We start from the raw sequence: 18,801 nt of genomic DNA on the forward strand, positions 1-18,801 counted from the left end.
ATTCCCATTCAAGAAAGCAGAAAAAATACCTTTACAGATCAAACAGTTTCAAATATTTACTTTTATTCCACCTTGCTCAATGATGGACATGACCAAAACAGGACAATAAATAAAAAACAGGAAGACATGACACAGAAGAGGGTAGAGAAGAGAGATCCCAGGATGACAGCTCTTCACCATATTAAAAAGGACCCAAATGAAGAACAAAGCTCCTGAGATGGACACAATAAGGACCATCGTCCCTATGCTCTCTCCAACTGTCTCTTCACTTTCACCCAAGGACGGAGAGCTTCACCCAAGGACAGAATGCAGCTGGGCTTGTCCCAGATCTTTTGTACTTGGCTTATCATGACAAGGTACTCGTTGTTCCTGTAACCCTTCCATGAACTGCTGCCTGAGCCACTACAGCCACTTACTTCACCCACAGAAGCGTTTTCTTCAGACCTACTCCTATAACATGCAGGTACAAGAGTGAGCAAAGAAAGAAAATATAGAGCAAGTCCACTCCCGACCACATTCCTGCTGAATTTCCAGTACCTAGCTTATAGGAGAGCCCTGCCCCGCAACTATGGTGAACTTCATGTTCCCTGAATGCAGTCACACCTTGACTACTAACCTCTCACAATAGCTATTTTAAAATATCTATGAAAGTTAAGCCAAACTATGACCCAGACACTGTTCTACTGGCTGAATTCTTCATATAACAGTGTGAATGGTGGACGTTTCTTAAACAGCTAGATTTATGCTTTCTACTCAGTTTTCTAGAACTTAATGATATATTGTTTAGGAATACATAACAGGTATTAAAACTATTAAGAAAAGAGAGGGAGGTATTAACATAGGAAAGACCACTGGGTAGAGCTGTGGGTTACAACTGGGGAGGGGCATACAGGGGACTTCAGTAAGGTACAGAGACATTTTATTTCCTTAAGCTAGGTGATGGAAAATGAGTATTTACTATTATGGGTCTTTAAATTGTACATATATTTTACACCCTCTTTGATCTGTACATCTGTACATTAATAATAGGAAAGATATTAACATGGTCTATGTCATTGAAAAAAATATGTGTGGCAAACGTTATCAGCAAATCGTAAATTATATTTTTGCTCTATTTAATGGTAAATTTCAAGGCTAAAAACTTTACCTGTCGAAGGTATAATTTCAAGACATCACAGATGTCATGTGAACTAAATTCTGAAATGTCTACCAAGTGCATTCCATTTTCCAATGCTTGACACAGTTTTTCAGTTTTTATTTTGTTTCCACATACACGATAAATTCCCTTGAGAAGAGAAAAAATTTTGCAAAATTCTGCTTCAGTATAAATGATTAAATGCAGACCTCTAAATATACTTAATGTCTACTTCAATTCTAAATATTTTAGAAAAAAACTAGGACCCAATGAGGTAATATTTTCCAAATAAATCTGAATAAATTCAGTTATTTAGTAAAAACTGAGAGCATTGTTCTTCTTTAATGTCTCCTTATCATTAGAACAAATCACATTTACATTTAAAAATTTTTAATTTTAAAAGTTATAATGTACCTGTAGACACAAGGCTCTATTTTCAATCTCTGAGGCACATATTTTGAGTACAAAAGGGATGCCATCTGGTTCCTTTTTTGCAACTTGTGTGAATTCTGCTCCAAATAAGTGTATTTTCCCCAGAAGTTTCTGATGACCACAGATGATGACTAAATTTTCCAAACACTTTCGGTGACAAACAAGGAGACACTACAAGAAAATGAAAGTCTAAAATGGTTAACTCACCTTAAAACTATTCACAGCTGAAAGAACTATAGGTAGAGTGGTAACAGAACAAAAATGAGTTTAAAAGGTATTACTTACGGTGTTTGAAATACATTTACTAGCAAAATGAAATATACAATTATAGAAAGTACACCGTGGTTCAATTTATTAAAAATACATTTGCAAAAGATCCTAATCGGTAAAATTAATAACAAAAAGCATTGCTCAAAGCAAAAAGCATAAAAGGGCTAATGTAATTCCAGAAAGATCTTACCTCTTCACATTCAACACCCTGAAATACCACAATGCCTTCACAGTCCCTGCACTTCGTGGGGGATCTCAGTTTGCGAAACTTGTGAGTGAGAGCGGCCTTTGACATCAAAGTTTTCTTAAATGTTCCGAGGGAATTGGGTCCTTGTAACAGAAGTAGAATAGTATGTAAGAATTGTAAGACTACAGAAAAATTATAACGTATGATACTACATTAAAAAAAAATCTTTAAATAAGATTACAAAAAGCTCTTACTATAATAACAAAATAAGCATCCAACTTATAGATCTCTTACAAGGCACACATATATCAAACATTTAAGCTACGAGTAAAAATCACCATCAGACCAATAAGATACTTCTAAAATAGCATGGCATAATGTTTCCAGAATCAGTGAATTTACACTGTTATTAACATGTCCTTTATTACACAGGCGGCATTACATTCTTAGAAAATGACCCTATGAAAGCTTGGAATAAAACTAGCTACATGAGGTCAGTGTGTCAGCATTATTTGCATTGAAGATAAAGCTATTCTCAATTCATTACAAAATTATAAGTAATACTAGCTAGTTATCTATAAATATCCTACCAGAGGGCTTCCCTGGTGGCGCAGTGGTTAAGAATCTGCCTGTCAATGCAGGGGACATGGGTTCGAGCTCTGGTCCGGGAGGATCCCACATGCCACGGAGCGGCTGAGCCCGTGAGCCACAGCTGCTGAGCCTGCACTCTAGAGCCTGCAAGCCACAACTACTGAAGCCCACGTGCCTAGAGCCCATGCTCTGCAGCAAGAGAGGCCACTGCAGGGAGAAGCCTGCGCACCGCAGGGAGAAGCCTGCGCACCGCAATGAGGAGTGGACCCCGCTCGCCACAACTAGAGAAGGCCCGAGCGCAGCAACAAAGACCCAACGCAGCCAAAAAAAAAAAAAAAATCCTACCAGAGGTCAGATGTTCTTATACTATTTAAGAAAATGATACCAGAACAGGTATCTGGAGGTCTCAAATGAAGCCATTAACATGACTTCTCTTTTATACCCTTCAGCATCCACAACTTTCCCTGCCCTCAAGAAGTACATGTATTTACTTTTCTTGCCTAGCTTCTTACACTATTTCTTTTTCTTTTTCTTTTTTTTTTTGCAGTACGCAGGCCTCTCACTGTTGTGGCCTCTCCCGTTGCGGAGCACAGGCTCCAGATGCGCAGGCTCAGCGGTCATGGCCCACGGGCCCAGCCGCTCCACGGCACGTGAGATCTTCCCGGACTGGGGCACGAACCCGCGTCCCCTGCATCGGCAGGCGGACTCTCAACCACTGCGCCACCAGGGAAGCCCAGACTATTTCTTTTGAAGAGGCTTTTCTCATATAGAAATTCTCATGAATATAATGTCTCATGTATTGCAACACTCTGAACAATTAAGTCACTATTAGATTTACGAAACACCAAAATATCTAGCCTATTTTATCAACATGCTAATACATTTTGGCTCCAGTGGTTTTGCTGTTTATTCTTATATTTTTACTTGTAACATTTGATTAATACATTATCAACCCATACCTGTACATAATCTGTTAGGATATATTTAAGTCACCATAATGCCTTTTTAAAAAATACACAGTAAAGGAATTCTTTAAATCATACTATTTTTTCTCTAATATCATGCAATGCTACTGATTCAACTGGTTGAGTGAAAACTTGATTCAGGTGAGTGTAATACCAGATTCTGAAGGGGAAGGTGGCTCTCTTTCATCCAGATCATCTGCAGAAGACATGGTTCCACTGGATGGAGTTCGTGGAAGTTTTCGATGAAAGTCTCCTAAAAGAAAATTCATTGTAGAATTTAAGAAATGGGTAGTGACAACATTTTTTGAATAATGCAAGTCATACTATTATATTAACTACAGTGTAAACATTTGCTTCCATTCACAGACTTGGGATACAGGGGATTCTGATACTCTCGGGAACAAAAGAGAACTGAGCCAAATCTGACTTTTCCAAATAAATTTAAAATTGAGGATCACACATTCCAATGAACCTTACTGTCAACTTCTGATAGTACGTGCTGGAGATTATAAACTCAAGGACAGGGAGTATTTTCTATTCAAGTCTTATATCTAATGTCTGACAGAATAGCTGGCACAATGGTAAAGTTATCATTAAATGCTTGTTGAATTAAGTGATAAAGAAATACTTACAATGTAACCTAAAGCTTTCTAAAATATACAAAAATCTACAAATATAGCAATACAATAGTATCGTCACATTTATGTTGCCAGTAAGACAAAAGATCAGGAACCAGGACCAATGATCCTGGCAGGGCTGAGAGCACAGGATACAAATTGTCAGCCAAGGACTCTGCCATGTGTCTCAAAGCATGTTTGGAAGCAGCCCAACCAGGTAATGAGGTTTATTTGCTCCCTGCTGATATACACACAGGGCTGTGTCTAAGTGGAAGGTTACAATTAACTCAAGGCCTTAACATAACAGTCTTAGGTTCAGAGTTAGAAAGGGCTTTACAAATTATTTAAACCACATCTTTCCCAAAAGATTCCCCCTGCCTTCAAACTATGCTTAAAAGGTGGTCATCTAGTTTTTGTTTTGAATGTATTCTCCAATGACTAAGAAATCATGAGACCACATGTTCATTTTAGAACTATTCTAACTGTAAAATGACTTCCTTGTATTGCTGAGCAGAAAGCTGCCACCTATAAATCCCAGCTCTTGGTCACATGTCTCCCTAAAGGAGCAAACAAGCACTCTGACTCTCACCCTTTTACACTTCAATGTCTGAGAACAGCTGTCACGTCCCCAGTTTTCCTCTTTCCCAGGCTATGCATCCCTCAGTCTTCACCCATTTATCATGCGACCAGTTTCCAAATTTCTGTCTTTACCACATGAAGTCTTACAGGATTCCAAATAATTTAGAGCTGGCTCTAGACTGCCTCTTAATTTCTGGGGATAGCTAGAACCACTCTGTTTTTACAAAGCTAATTACAAATATTCAGTTAAATATTTAGGATTGCATCTCCAGAGTGTCCCTGAACAGCTATAATTTTAAAGTAGGACGCAAAGTAGTTGCTGACAATCCGCCTGTAAACCCCAGTACGGCATGGAAGTCATTTCTAACTTTAAATTCAAGGGCTTTATTTACATGAATAAAATTTCTGTAATATGTAGAACACCAGAAAAAAAAAACAAAGCCTTGGACTCTGAGGTAGGTTAAATCCTAACTTATCTCCTGCAGTGCCAAGATCTTAGGAGAAAGAAATTTAGCCAGGAAGAACAAGACTGGGAAAAGTCTCTGGTAGAAAAGCGGAAGAGAAAGAACATCGAAAGTAATAATCTCAAGGGTTCAAGTGACACCTTCTCTTGCTAGCTGCATTGCCTCTGGCAAGTCATTCTCTTTGAAGCCACTAAGGGAGAGTTAAAAACATCTATTCTGCCTCTCTAAGGAGCATGAGACTATCAAAGTACCTTAAAGCACATTTATAAAAAATGAAATTATCACAGGCACAAGAACTGTTGTTAACTGTACAGTTCATTATAGTGATTAACTACAAAACAATCCAAAAGACAGATAATCACAGTTATGTTCATAAAACGGAATACTATATACTATACAGTATAAAATAAAAACAGCTTCTCATATCAATATGAATCTCAAAAAAAAGATGCTTGAAAGAAGTCACAAAAGAATAGTATGATTTCATCTGCATACTACTCCAAAGTGGGCAAAGCTCAACTAGATAAGTACTAAAACATTTAAAATAGCCAGGGAAAGATTAACAAAATTCAGGATGATGGCTCATCTCGGGGGGTGATAGAGCAAGGTTATCAAGGAGGTATACATAGGGGCCTTCTAATATACTAATGTTTTATTTCTTAGGCTAGGTGTTGAATATATAAGGGTTTGTTCTATTTTTTTTTGTTCTATTATTTTTATTTAAACTGTACACATATATGTACAAACTCCTCTCTATGAGACAGTTCATTATAAAAATAAGATAGTTATAAACAACAAGGATTTACCATATAGCACAGGGAACTATATTCAGTATCTTTTACTAAACTATAATGGAAAGGAATCAAAAAAGTATATAGGGCTTCCCTGGTGGCACAGTGGTTGAGAGTCCGCCTGCTGATGCAGGGGACACGGGTTTGTGCCCCGGTCTGGGAGGATCCCACATGCCGTGGAGCGGCTGGGCCTGTAAGCCGTGGCCGCTGAGCCTGCGCGTCCGGAGCCTGTGCTCTGCAGCGGGAGAGGCCACAACAGTGAGAGGCCCGCATACCGCAAAAAAAAAAAAAAAAAAGTATATAGATATACACATAAATATATGTATAACCTAATCACTTTGCTGTACACTTAAAACTAACACAATATTGTAAATCAACCATACATCAATTTAAAAAAAGAGAAAGAAGGTAGTTAAAAATATCCCCCAAAAGGAAAATTTTAATCTGTCATTGAATTTTTCACTCTAGACTTAAATACTTATGTACCTGGACTTATAGATTCAGAATCCAGAGATCTAGATTCACTGCTTCCTCCAGTGCTCTCAGAATCACTAAACATCCCAAATGTCCATGACCTTATAAAAGAAGGACCTTTAAGAAAAGAATATTTAAAGTCAAACTTGGCTACAGACAAATTTCATAAGTGTTTCAAAACCATGACATTACTTAAAATGAGACAAGTCAAACTTCTTTAACAATGTTAAGCAACTGACTGTAAGACAAGAACAGTGCTCACAACTGTGAATAAAACCTCATAAGGTTACAATTCAAGGCCTGATTTCTAAATTCCAGAGCTGCAATTCATTTAATGATCACATTTAAACAATTTGATCTTTCATAAATTAGTGCTCTCTTTAATGTGAAACACTACCTGATATGTCTGCACTGTTAGAACATGTGTCCTCTTCAATCTTATTAGAGTTGTCGGGAAGGCGCACAACATCTTCTAAAGAGTCGGAAGGTCCATATCCAGAAGTGTGAGGGGTATTTGTTAACTGTTTATTTACATTCCTAAGAAAAACCCAAATAAAGCTCATCATTCAGAAGCATGACTACTTTATTCTATTTTCAGGAAAATCTGTTAATTTAATGAACAGAGTAATTAAATTAACTAAATATTAGGAACAAACCATATTATACTGTTGAACTTCTTAAAAGAGATGTGAATAAAACTTATTAATCATTTGTATTTATTATAGCTGAAACACAGAAAAGAATAGCAAAAGTACAGTCCATTATTCATATCAGGTTAAACTTATCTGGTATAACCTGTGTGGAAAATGTAGGTTGTTAAATTTGTGGACATTCGAAATTGATATGACCATGATTTGCCATTCTCAAAGGATTTCTAAATCTCAAAGAACTGAGCTCTGTGTTAAAATGGAAAGCTTTACTCTTAAGTGAGTCACATCTTAAATAATATTTTAAAAATTCAGAAGGTTTTAAAGTCAATTCTACCACTGTTAGAAAAAAACATCACCTGACACTAGATAGGAAACTTAACAGTAAAGGTTTTATGCCTTGAAATAATTTCACCTAACATTAATTCTCACCCATCAACTTTTTCTTCCTCAGTTGAATTCGTGGCCCTGACAAATTCACTGTACTCCTGGCCTGGGTCATAGAGTTTGGCACCATCACAGAGAGACTGTAAATTGTTCGCGAGGGAGGCAGCCTGCAGGTGCTGCATCTGGAAGAGGTTAACTGTTACCTGTGGGAACAGATAGAAACAAAAGGCAATGTAACTCATGTTATAGAGAATGCTGCGTAAATACACATTTATTTCAACTGACAGCACCAAGAAAAAGGTCACACAGTGAAGAGCTCAACAGTGAATCTTCTCAAGAGCACACTATGTTGCCTGAGTCAGTACCAGGTCTAAATCAGGAAAAAAAAAAAAAAAAAAAGAACGTCTTAATCCAATACCTAAGAGCAATCATTTCTGACAAAACTGTTTTTAATCTGAAACGTTTAAAAGCACAACCCCATGTCCCTAACGGTTCACAATTTTAGGAGACAGATATTTTTTTGAGGATCTCCAGCTCTGTAATGATGGTCTGACCACAACTGTCTAAACTGAAAAACATGGGGAAAAATATTCCAATCAGAACTCTGTTATTCTGACGTTCACTTCTTCAATTCTTTACAAATAGAAATGCTTTATACTTATAATGTGTCCTACAGCACTCAGTTTTTATAATTAGGTACGATCCTGAGTCTCTTCAAAATACATTATTCCACTGAGTTTCTACAAATGACTAAATATACTGTCACTACTGCCACTTATAGTAACAACAACAATAGCAGCTGGAGCGTGCTTACAATATGCCAGATCCATTCTGAGAGCTGTACATGAATTAACTACTCTCATGTTCACAGAAACCCAGGCTTTGGGTATACTATGGCAAATAAACAGATGAGATCCCAGCCCTCATAAGAGTCTGCATTTTCCTGAGGGTGGTGTTGGAGAGAGAGGACAAACTGAGTAAATAAGATAATTTCTGGTACTGAAAACTGCTACGAATATGATATAATATTGTCAGGTTATGGAATATGACCAGGTATATGCTTGCAAAAGGGTACTTTTGACATGACAGTTTGGTGAAGGACTCTCTGAAGAGGAAACATCTGAACTGAGACCTGATATAAGAAAGAGTCAGTGTGAAGTTTCATGGAGAAGACCAATCCAGACAAACGGAAGAGGTAGTGCAAAGATCCTAGGGCAAAAGTGAGTAAGAAAGAACTTGTCATGCTCAAGAAACAGATGGAAGGTCAGCGTGGCATTTCAGTTTGAGATGAAGCCAGAAGGGGAAGATGTAATCTAAACTAAGGTAAGGGTCTGGATTTAAGTACAACTGAAGGAAGCCAGTGGAAGGTTTTAAAAGGGTGTTAAGAGCTATAACATGATCTGATTTATTTTTCTAAATGCCACTCCGACTCCTGTGTGGGAAATGTGAATGAATGCCAAATTTCAATTGGCTTAATGTTATTTCAAAGACTGCCATGTTTCCTCTTTCATCTCTTTTGATTATACCAGATGATATGTTGAACTTCTGATTAGCCTCTAAGTCCTTTCCAAGATAGACAGGACTTCTCCAAGGAAAACTAAGAGTCAGCATAAATAGTATTTGAAAAATGCACATAAATGAATAGCTTGTTTGTGCCCTCTTTCAAGGAACATAGGAAATTCAAACTGTGGATGGTAAAGTTTAAGTCCAGCAATTAGCTACAATCAGGGAATTCTCCAGTTAATGGTAAACTGAACTTACTCTCTTGAGTGAAGGTAACTAACTGACTGTTCATTTTTAATACTTTTTAATAAGCTCTATGAATCTAGTTAGAAACACCAATAATTTAAAAAGCCAAATGAATATACTGGCATAATCGTTCATGTGCTGAATGTTTGTCTCTGGGTACTTATTAATAATAAAGACTTAAGCAATAATATATATTGGAAGCCCAATCTTAAAATCTCTTTTCCCTAAATGATTCAGCCTTCTCCCTCACCTAACAGAAATGCTAAAGATGGAGGTCCCCTTGGGGTAGATCCGGCAGGACTTGCTGGGCATCTTAACTGGGGTGGCTCATGGGTACCTCAAAAACCATCATGCCTCTTAAGATCTTTTTGTTCGCCAATCCCTTCCTGAGTCAGGGACTTGGTCCTTTTCTTCTAGGTCCCCAATGTGTAGCACAGTGTCCTAAGTGCTTCATAAAGGGGAAATGACCAAATGAATAGTAGTAGAATGTGTTATCAGTCAAGGTCATACTGCAATTCTGCACATTTCCTGGTACTGCTCACTCAAGCACATAGGACTTCCAACTCTATGCCCAGCTTTTGTCACCTACATATAATTTTTAGCTATTCCATGGGCACATAGATTAGCACACATTTTTCTGACAGTTGTTGAAAGAGAAGATGCCATAATATCAAATCAATGGGAACAGAGTCTCCCATATAGATTAGCAATAATCTAAAAATTAATTTTTGTGCAATATAATAATTGTCTATCCTATATTTTTAAAAAGATAAATTTTTCTTGAATACTCTTTAAAACAAAAGGAAAAACTCTTGTACTATTGTTTCCCATTCTTCAAAGCCCACTGATTTGATTAGGTCTTTAGTGACTGACTTGGTAATTTCTCCTTCCTCTCACTTAGTAATGTAATTATGATCTACATCCCATACCCTTCAATACTTCATAATTCAAGACAATTTTGAATATTCAGGAGTAATTCTTGATGTTCACGATATAACTTACAATTTTGCTGGGACATGAAACTGATTTGTATATCCTTCTTAAGACAGTGAGTGAATATAACTGTGTCTAGCATCCTTACATTTCAAATAATTTTGTTTTCTCTGCAATGATATAAACAATAACATATCCTAGAGTGAAAATAAAATTCTTTTAAAAACAATTTGGGAGATGGTGTTGTAAAATAAGTCACCAAAATCCCCCAATTCTCCTGCTTTGATGGAGAAGAAAACATAAAGAAATCTGAGAAAATTATGGCTCTTACCTGGGAAAAAACACCAATATTCAAGAACTCAATGTTGGATTTGGTATCTGCTTGGATCTTCATGTGAATAATGCCATACAGAATAAGTAAAACTGATTAAACTGGTTCAAAAGAACTCCAGCTAGTAAGAAATTCTGCTCACAAATATATAGAGAGAAATTTTCTATAAACTGTCTCTATACATTACATGCTGTAGTGATTTTCAGGAGTTTGGGGATTTGTTCAAGTTTGGGGAACTTTAACCTCAAAGTCTACTTCATACACTGATATGTACTGCTCTCCAATTTTTCAGATGTATTAATTCTCTCCCCCTAAATAAATGTTAAACTCCTTGAGAGCAGGTATCTGTGTTACATTTCTTTTAAATAAATAGTAGGCATTAATAAATACAGATGTTATATACAAAATTAGGTAACTTCTTGTTTATATCACATCAAATTAAAAGAAATCATAATTGTTAGATCACCAAATAGCATCACTTTTTAAGAGGGAGGTGGACAAACAAGATTAAGCTCATGAGAGAACTCAAAACCATGTCACATGAAGAAAAGTAATCAGATTTGGGGGTGTTTAGCCTGGAAAAAAAACATCCCGGGAGAGAAGGTAATAACTATCTTTAAATATTTAAAGTACTATCTTGTGGAAGAGGGATTATATCAGTACAGTACAACTTGAAAGGTCCACAAGAAAACAGGTCTTTTTTTTTAGCTCAATATAAACATCATATTAAATTTGGAGCTGTTCAAATCCAGGCTAAGTAATCATTCAGTAAGACAGCATAGTATTTAGGAGCACGGGCTCTGAAGTTATTCAACCAGGGTCTACCCTAGCTTTACAACTTACATGCTGGGTGACCTTGATATCAAGTTATTTATAACTTCTCTAAACCTGTGTTTCAAAAAAAGTTAATGTACAAATATATATTATAGGGGATCTTGTTCAAAATGCAGATTCTGATACCAAAAGTCTGGGCTGAAACCCAAGATTCTGCATTCCTCACAGGCTTCCAAAGGAATGAGAATGTGACTGGTCCAAGGAATACATTTTGAGAAGAAAGGCTTTCTAAGCTTTAGTTTCCTCATTGGTAAAATAGAGCTTAAAATAACTGTTTTTACCTAGTAGGACTCTGTGAAAATTAAATGAGTTAATGAAGGCAAAGAGCATAAGGCACTGGCAAGCACATAATCTTAGCTATCATTAGCTATTGTTTGAGGTGAAAAGGACTTGTTAAAGGTAAAAGACTGGCTTAAATAATTTACATGGGAATTTTGGATCCTGGGATTTTTGTAATTCTTTTAAATAATTTTATGAAAATTGATTCTGTAAATTAACCACATAATAATTAATCAGAATTTGATAAATAAATGAAATACAATTTTAAACACCCTGAAACATTGTAAGGAAGACTTCTGATTCAGATGGAATAAGCTCACTTCCCACAGTCTCTCAATGAATTTTCCTAAAAACCCTTAACAGAATGCATGGATTAGCTATCTGAGGGCTCTGAAAAGTAAATGGTAGCAGGTAGACTGTGGAAATAAACTACAAATCAAGGTATGACCAATTAGTGGTATGCTTCCTGTTATTTTTTTTCTGCTACTGTGTTTCCCAGCTAGTACACAGCTCCTACTCAAATAAATGTGACTGAAAGAGTGGGGCAAATGCTTTGGTTTCTTTTGTATGTTTGTTTTCTCTCCTGCCCCAGCCCCCAAAGCAAGCCCCAAGCCCGAAGATGAAGTCTTGTGGCAGTGGCAGTGATGGCAGTAGCAGCAGAATAGACATCTAAAACTCTTCTCTATAAGCAGAGGGGAATTCTCTATAAGTAGATGAACTGTGGTCTGAAGAGTGAGGGGTCTGAAATTCCTGTTTTTTCTTTCTCTTTATCCTTCCCCTACTTGGCTCTTAAAGCAGCAGACTAGGTTGACTACAGTTTCCCAGTCAGAAGACCTAGAAGGGAGCCCTTAGAAGTTGAAGAGTGAACCTAGCTAGATCAAATGCCTGCAAAACCTTTTAAGAATCAACATTCAATATAGGTTATAAAGAAAACCCAGAGTCATATAAGGTAATATTGCAAATGTCTAGGATATCATCCAAAACTACTTGTCACACAAAGAACCAGGAAAATCTCAGTGACTCACAAGAGAAAAGATAATAAACAGATACCAACCCTGAGATGACTCAGCTATTTGAATTATCAGATAAAGACTTTAAAGCAGATATTATAACGGTTTCAAGAAATAAGGGCCAACAATATTAAAACGTGGAAAGACTGAGGTCTCATCAGAGAATTGGAAGATATAAAAAAGAAACGAGGAAATTTTACTACTGAAAAATATAATATTCAAAACAAAAAATTGACTGGATTGACTGTATAAAAAAATGGAGATAACAAAGGAAAGAGTCAGTGAACTTGAAGCTAGATCAGTAGAACAAGAGGAAAAAAAGATTGGGGGGAAAAAAGGTCCCACGTTCCTGTGGGATAATAGCAAAAGGTCTGGCATTTGAGTCTTTAGAGTCTTAGAGGAAGAGGGGAGTGTGTTACAAAAAAATATTTAAAGAAAAAATAGCCAAAAAGTTCCCCAATACTGCAAAAGTCAAACTTGCAGATTCAAGAAGTTCAGTAAACCCCAAATATGAGAAACTCAACAAAATCCACACCCAAATACATTGTAATCAAACTGTTGAAACTGAAAGATAAAGAAAAAATTTTGCAAGCAGCCAAAAAACCAAACCAAACCAAAACAATTCATGCCACATAGGGGAACACTGATTCAAATGACTATAGATTTCTCATTGGAAACTATGGATGCAAGAAGGCAGTGGAATAACATTTTTAAAGTGTTGAAAGAAAAGAACCGAATTCTACAACCAGTGAAAATATCCTTCCGGAACGAAGAAGTAAAGACATTCTCAGATGAAAGACAACCAAGAGCATTCATCACCAGGAGACCAACTATAAAAGAAATGGGAAAGGAAGTTCTTTAGACAAAAGAGAAATAATACCACAGAGAAGATGGAACTTTGGAGTGAAAGAATAACAACAGAAACGGTAAATATCTGGGTAAATGTAAAGACTATTTTTCTTCTCTTCTCTAAAATATGAGACTTTTGAAAACAAAAATTATAAGATTGTCTGGTGAGGTTTTCAAAGTACATAGATATAATATACATGTATCAAGCACAACCCAAAATGAATAAAGGAACTTATATGGTGGTATAGTTTTTACATTCCACTTGAACTTGGTAAAATATTAGTTCTAAGTAGACTGAAAAGTACATATATATACATATACATATATATATATAGTGTAACCATTTAAACAAAAATCACTATACAAACAGATATAATCAAAGACCCAATAGATAAATTAAAATGTACATAAGAGATAAATTAAGTTAGATAATCCTTTTAGATAAATTAAAATATAATTCTAATATATAAAACAGATTAAATCTTTAATAGATAAATAGATGAATTAAAATATAATTCTAAAAAATTATCAATTTATACAAAATAAGGCAGCAAAAGGGAAACAGATGAAGGGAAACATAAGGTACAAATAGAAAACAAATAAAAAATAGTAGGCCTAAATCTGAACATATATTTACATTAAATATAAATGGTCCAAACATTTCATTTAAAAGACAGAGATCATCAAAATAGATTTTTAAAAAATCAACACTGAACAATATGCTATATAAGAACTTCATTTAAGATACAGTGATTAAAAGTAAACAAATGGAAAAGATATACTATACTAAAAATAATAAAAAGAAAACTTAAATACTTCTATCAATATTAAATAATGTAGACTAAAAGGCAAGGAAAATTACCAGGATAAAAGAAGACATTTCATAAAGATAAAAGGATCAAGTCACCAAGAATATATAACAATCATTAATATATAAGCAACTGAGAGATTCAAAATATATAAAGCAAAAACTGATAGAATTAAAAATGTACAGTATATTGAGAGCTTCAAAACTCCTTTCTCAATAATTACATAAATAAAAAGTAAATCATCAAGGATACAGAAGAAATAAATAACACCATAAACCAAAAGGAACTAATTGACATTTACAAAATACTCCAGCCCACAACAGTAGAACACACATTCTTTCAAGTGCACACACATGGACCAGGCACCAAGATAGACCATATCCTGGATCATAAAGCAAACCATAACAAATTTAAGAGAATTAAAATCATACAAAGTATTTCTTTCACCATAACAGAATTAAACTAGAAATCAATATCAGGAAGATATCCAGAAAATCCTCAAATAATTAGAAATTAAATAACAAGCTTCTACAATATCCACAGGTAAAATATGAAGTTTCAAGGGAAATTAGAAAATATTTTGAACTGTATAAAAATGGAAGTACGAATTCAAAATTTGTGGGATGTAGATAAGTAGTGCTTAGAGGGAAATTTAAATCATTAAATATTTGTATTAAAAAGGCAGAGGTCTTGATGAAACCTAAGCTTCTACCTTTAAGAAACTAAAAAGAATAACAAAATAAACGCAAAGCAAGCAGAAGCAATAAAAAGCAGAAATAAAAATTTTAAAAGACAACTAGAGAAAAACCAATGAAATCTAAAGCTGTTTCTCAGAAAAGATCAATGAAATTTATAAACCTGTAGCCAGACTAACCAGAGAGAGAGGAAGTGAGAGAGAAGGCACAAAATTACCAAAATCAGGAATGAAAGAAAGGATATCATTACAGCCCAGTGAGACACTGAAAGGATAAGAGTTATTAACAACTCTATGCACATAAATACAATAACTTAGATGAAAGGGAGGGACCTACTTCCACAAAATACCAAAATTCACCTAAAAAGAAATAACTAACTCAAATAGGCTTATATAAAAAGAAATTGAATACATAGTGAAAGATCTTCCAAAAATGAAAACTCCAAGCCCAGATGCTTACACCAGGGAATGCCACCAAACATTTAAAGAAATAACACCAATTCTACACAATCTCTTCCAGACAATAGAATAGGAAGGAGCATTTCCCAACTTATTTTATGAGGCCAAAATTACCCTGACTCCAAAACCAGACAAAGGCAGTATAAGAAAAAAACTAACTAAACAAAAACATAATACCAGCATCTTTCATTAACAGAGAAGAAAAAAAATACTCAACAAAATATTAGCAAATTGAATCCAGCAATATAGAAAAGGAACAATGCATCATAACCAAGAGCAGCTTATCCCAAGAATGCAAGGCTAGATGAACACTCAAATATCAAATGTAATCCATCGTATTAAGAGACTGAAGAAGAAAAATTATATTATCACATCAAATGAAGCAAAAAAATCCTCATTTGATAAGATCCAAGATCTTCATGATAAAATTCTCAGTAAACTAGAAAAAGGGAAAATTCTTTAACATGATAAAAGGTATCTTTAAAAAAACTTACAGCTATCACCATGTTTAATGATGAGACTGTTTTCTTCCTAAGATCAAGAATAAGGCAAAGATGTCTTTTCTCACACTCCTATTCAACAATGAACTGTAAGTCCCAGCCAGTGCAATAAGAAAAAGTAAAAAAGGAATAGTTTGAAAGAAAGAAAGAAAACTATCCCTCTTTGCAAATGTGATTTTTTTATGTAGAAAACCCCAATGATTCTGCAAAAAACGTTCCTAGAACTAATAAGTGAGTTTAGCAAGGTTGCAAGATACAAAATCAACATACAAAAATCATTTGTATTTCTCAACACTAACAATGAATAAATGAATTTGAAATTAAATAAGTGTGTATGTATGTATGCATAGATACATATACACATGTACACATAAATCACGTATTTATTTATATCAATCACATTCACAACAGACCCCCAAATAAACACTTACATACACAAGCTTAAATCTAACATAACATGGGAAAGACTTACATGTTAAAAACTACAAAATGCTGATTAAAACTATCATTTACCTAAATAAATGGAGACACATACTGTGTTCATGGATTGGAAACATATAGTTAAGATGCTATGTATATAGTTAATTCTCCCTAATCTGATTAAGATTTAACACAATTCCAATCAAAATGTTAGCATGATTTTTTTGTAGATACAGACAAGGTGATTCTAACATTTTTATGAAAGTCAAAGGATCTGAAACACTCAAAACGATTCTGAAAAGAATAAAGTTGGAAGACTCACAGTACCTGATTTTAAGACTTGCTAGACAACACCAGTAATCAACCTAGTAGTGTTTTGACAAAACGATAGAAACATATATATATATCCATGGAACAAAACAGATAAACTAGAAATTGAACTACAAAAACACGGTCAATTGATTTTTGACAAAGATGTAAAGGCAATTCAATGGCGATGGCACAGTGCCTTCAACAAACAGTATTGGAACAAGTGGACATCTGTATTAACCATGTTTTTTCAAAAAATTTTCTGTATTTCATGATGTTTTAATATCTTAAAAAGCTTGCTGGCTGGGGAGAGACTGCTCCTCCCAATGCTAGCCCATTCTTAGCCGGGGAACATGCATGTCTTTCATATGCAACTCCAACCATCTCTATCTAACTCTCAAACACCAAGCCAATATTTCACCTTGCCCTAAATCATCCCAGGGCCAGGTACCAAGCAATTGCAGGCCATCCCTATCCCCCAAAGCCCACTGAAATTACACAAACTAGCCAATCCTTTATTGCTTATCCTGTCCTACCTTGCCTTTCCCCAGAAACCCCAATAAAGGCTTTATACTCAACTCTCCCCTCACTCCTGCTTCTGCTTCACCATACCTGGTACCTTTATGGCCCTGTGTGGCATAGTGTGTTCCCTTCTCTCAGGAAATCTAAGTAATTCATTTTTCAATGACATTGACCTCTCCACGTCAACATTCAGTCACCTCTATAAATTAAAGTCCCATGTGTATAATTTTAATACAACATCCATATGCAAAAAATGAATTTCAACCTATACTTCACACCTTATAAAAAATTAACTTAAAGTGGATCATTTCTCAATGTCAAACTATAAAAGTTTTAGTAGAAAACATAGAAGTCTTTGCGATCTTGGGTTAGATGAAGCACTCTTAGATATAATACCAAAAGCATGACCCATAAAGGAAGAAATTAAGTTAGACTTAATTTCTTAAAACTTACTGCTCCCTGAAAGACACTGCTGAAAGAATAAAGATATGCTTCAGACTGGAAGACAATATATGCCAGCTCAACAATAAGAAAACAAACAAGTCAATCCAAAAGAATAGGCAAAACATAGATTGCAAACAAGCCCCTTAAAAGATGCTCAATATTGTAAGTCATTCTAAAAAACACAAATTAAAACCACTACCTAAGAACAGCAAAAATATAAAAACAAAAACTGACAAGTGTTGTCAAGGATGCAGAACAACTGGAACTCTCACACATTGCTGGTTAGAATGAAAAATGTTATGGCTACTCTGGAAAACAGTTTGGCAATTTCTTATAAAGTTAAACAGCCATTTACCATACCACCAATTAATCTCACTCCTAGGTATTCACCCAAGAAATGTGAAAACTTATAGTTACACAAAAAACTGTAAATAAGTATTCATAGTAGCTCTATTCCTAATCACCCCAAACTGGAAACAACGCAATTGTCCAACAGGTGAATGGATAAACACTGCGGTACATTCATATAGTGGACTATAACTCAGCAATAAAAAGAAATGAACTATTGATACATGCATAACATTGATGAATCTCAAAAGCATTATGCTGAGTAAAGAAGCCAATCTCCAAAAGATACATACTATGATTGCATTTATATGACATTGTGGAAAAGACCAAACTACAGAGATGGAGAACAGATCAATACTTGCCAGGGATAAGGAATGGGTGGAGAGTTTGACTACAAAGGGTCAGCATGAGGAAATTTTTTTGGAGTGATGGAATTGTTCTGAATCCTGTGACAGTAGTGGTTACACAAATTTATATACGTGTTAAAACTCGTGAAATGTACACCGAAAAAAGGTACAGTCACTCCTCAGTATTTGAGGGGAATTGTTTCCAGGACCACCCATGAATACCAAAATCCACGGATGTGCAAGTCCCTTATATAAAATAGCATAGCATTTGCATATATATTATGCACAACCTCCTGTATACTTTCAGTAATCTCTAGGTTATTTATAATACCTAATGCAATGTAAATGCTATGTAAATAGCTGTAAATACAACGTAAATGCTACGTAAATAGTTACCAGCGCAGGACAAATTCAAGTTTTGCTGT

General features: G+C 35.2%; 1 protein-coding gene across 3 annotated transcripts in view; it reads right to left on the reverse strand.

Annotated features, from left to right (window-relative positions):
- ARHGAP29 (Rho GTPase activating protein 29) overlaps positions 1 to 18,801 on the reverse strand; it is a 76,987-nt gene that overhangs the window by 11,064 nt on the left and 47,122 nt on the right. For all 3 annotated transcript variants that reach the window (XM_059069860.2, XM_067040169.1, XM_067040171.1), the window contains 7 exons: positions 7,585 to 7,742; positions 6,903 to 7,042; positions 6,518 to 6,622; positions 3,735 to 3,833; positions 2,028 to 2,167; positions 1,550 to 1,738; positions 1,148 to 1,285 (listed from right to left, as the gene is read on the reverse strand). In XM_059069860.2, coding sequence (XP_058925843.1) covers positions 1,148 to 1,285; positions 1,550 to 1,738; positions 2,028 to 2,167; positions 3,735 to 3,833; positions 6,518 to 6,622; positions 6,903 to 7,042; positions 7,585 to 7,742 — 969 coding nt within the window. The remainder of the gene's footprint in view (positions 1 to 1,147; positions 1,286 to 1,549; positions 1,739 to 2,027; positions 2,168 to 3,734; positions 3,834 to 6,517; positions 6,623 to 6,902; positions 7,043 to 7,584; positions 7,743 to 18,801) is intronic.

The sequence above is a fragment of the Kogia breviceps genome, chromosome 1, assembly GCF_026419965.1.
Source record: "Kogia breviceps isolate mKogBre1 chromosome 1, mKogBre1 haplotype 1, whole genome shotgun sequence".
Taxonomy (NCBI): domain Eukaryota; kingdom Metazoa; phylum Chordata; class Mammalia; order Artiodactyla; family Physeteridae; genus Kogia; species Kogia breviceps.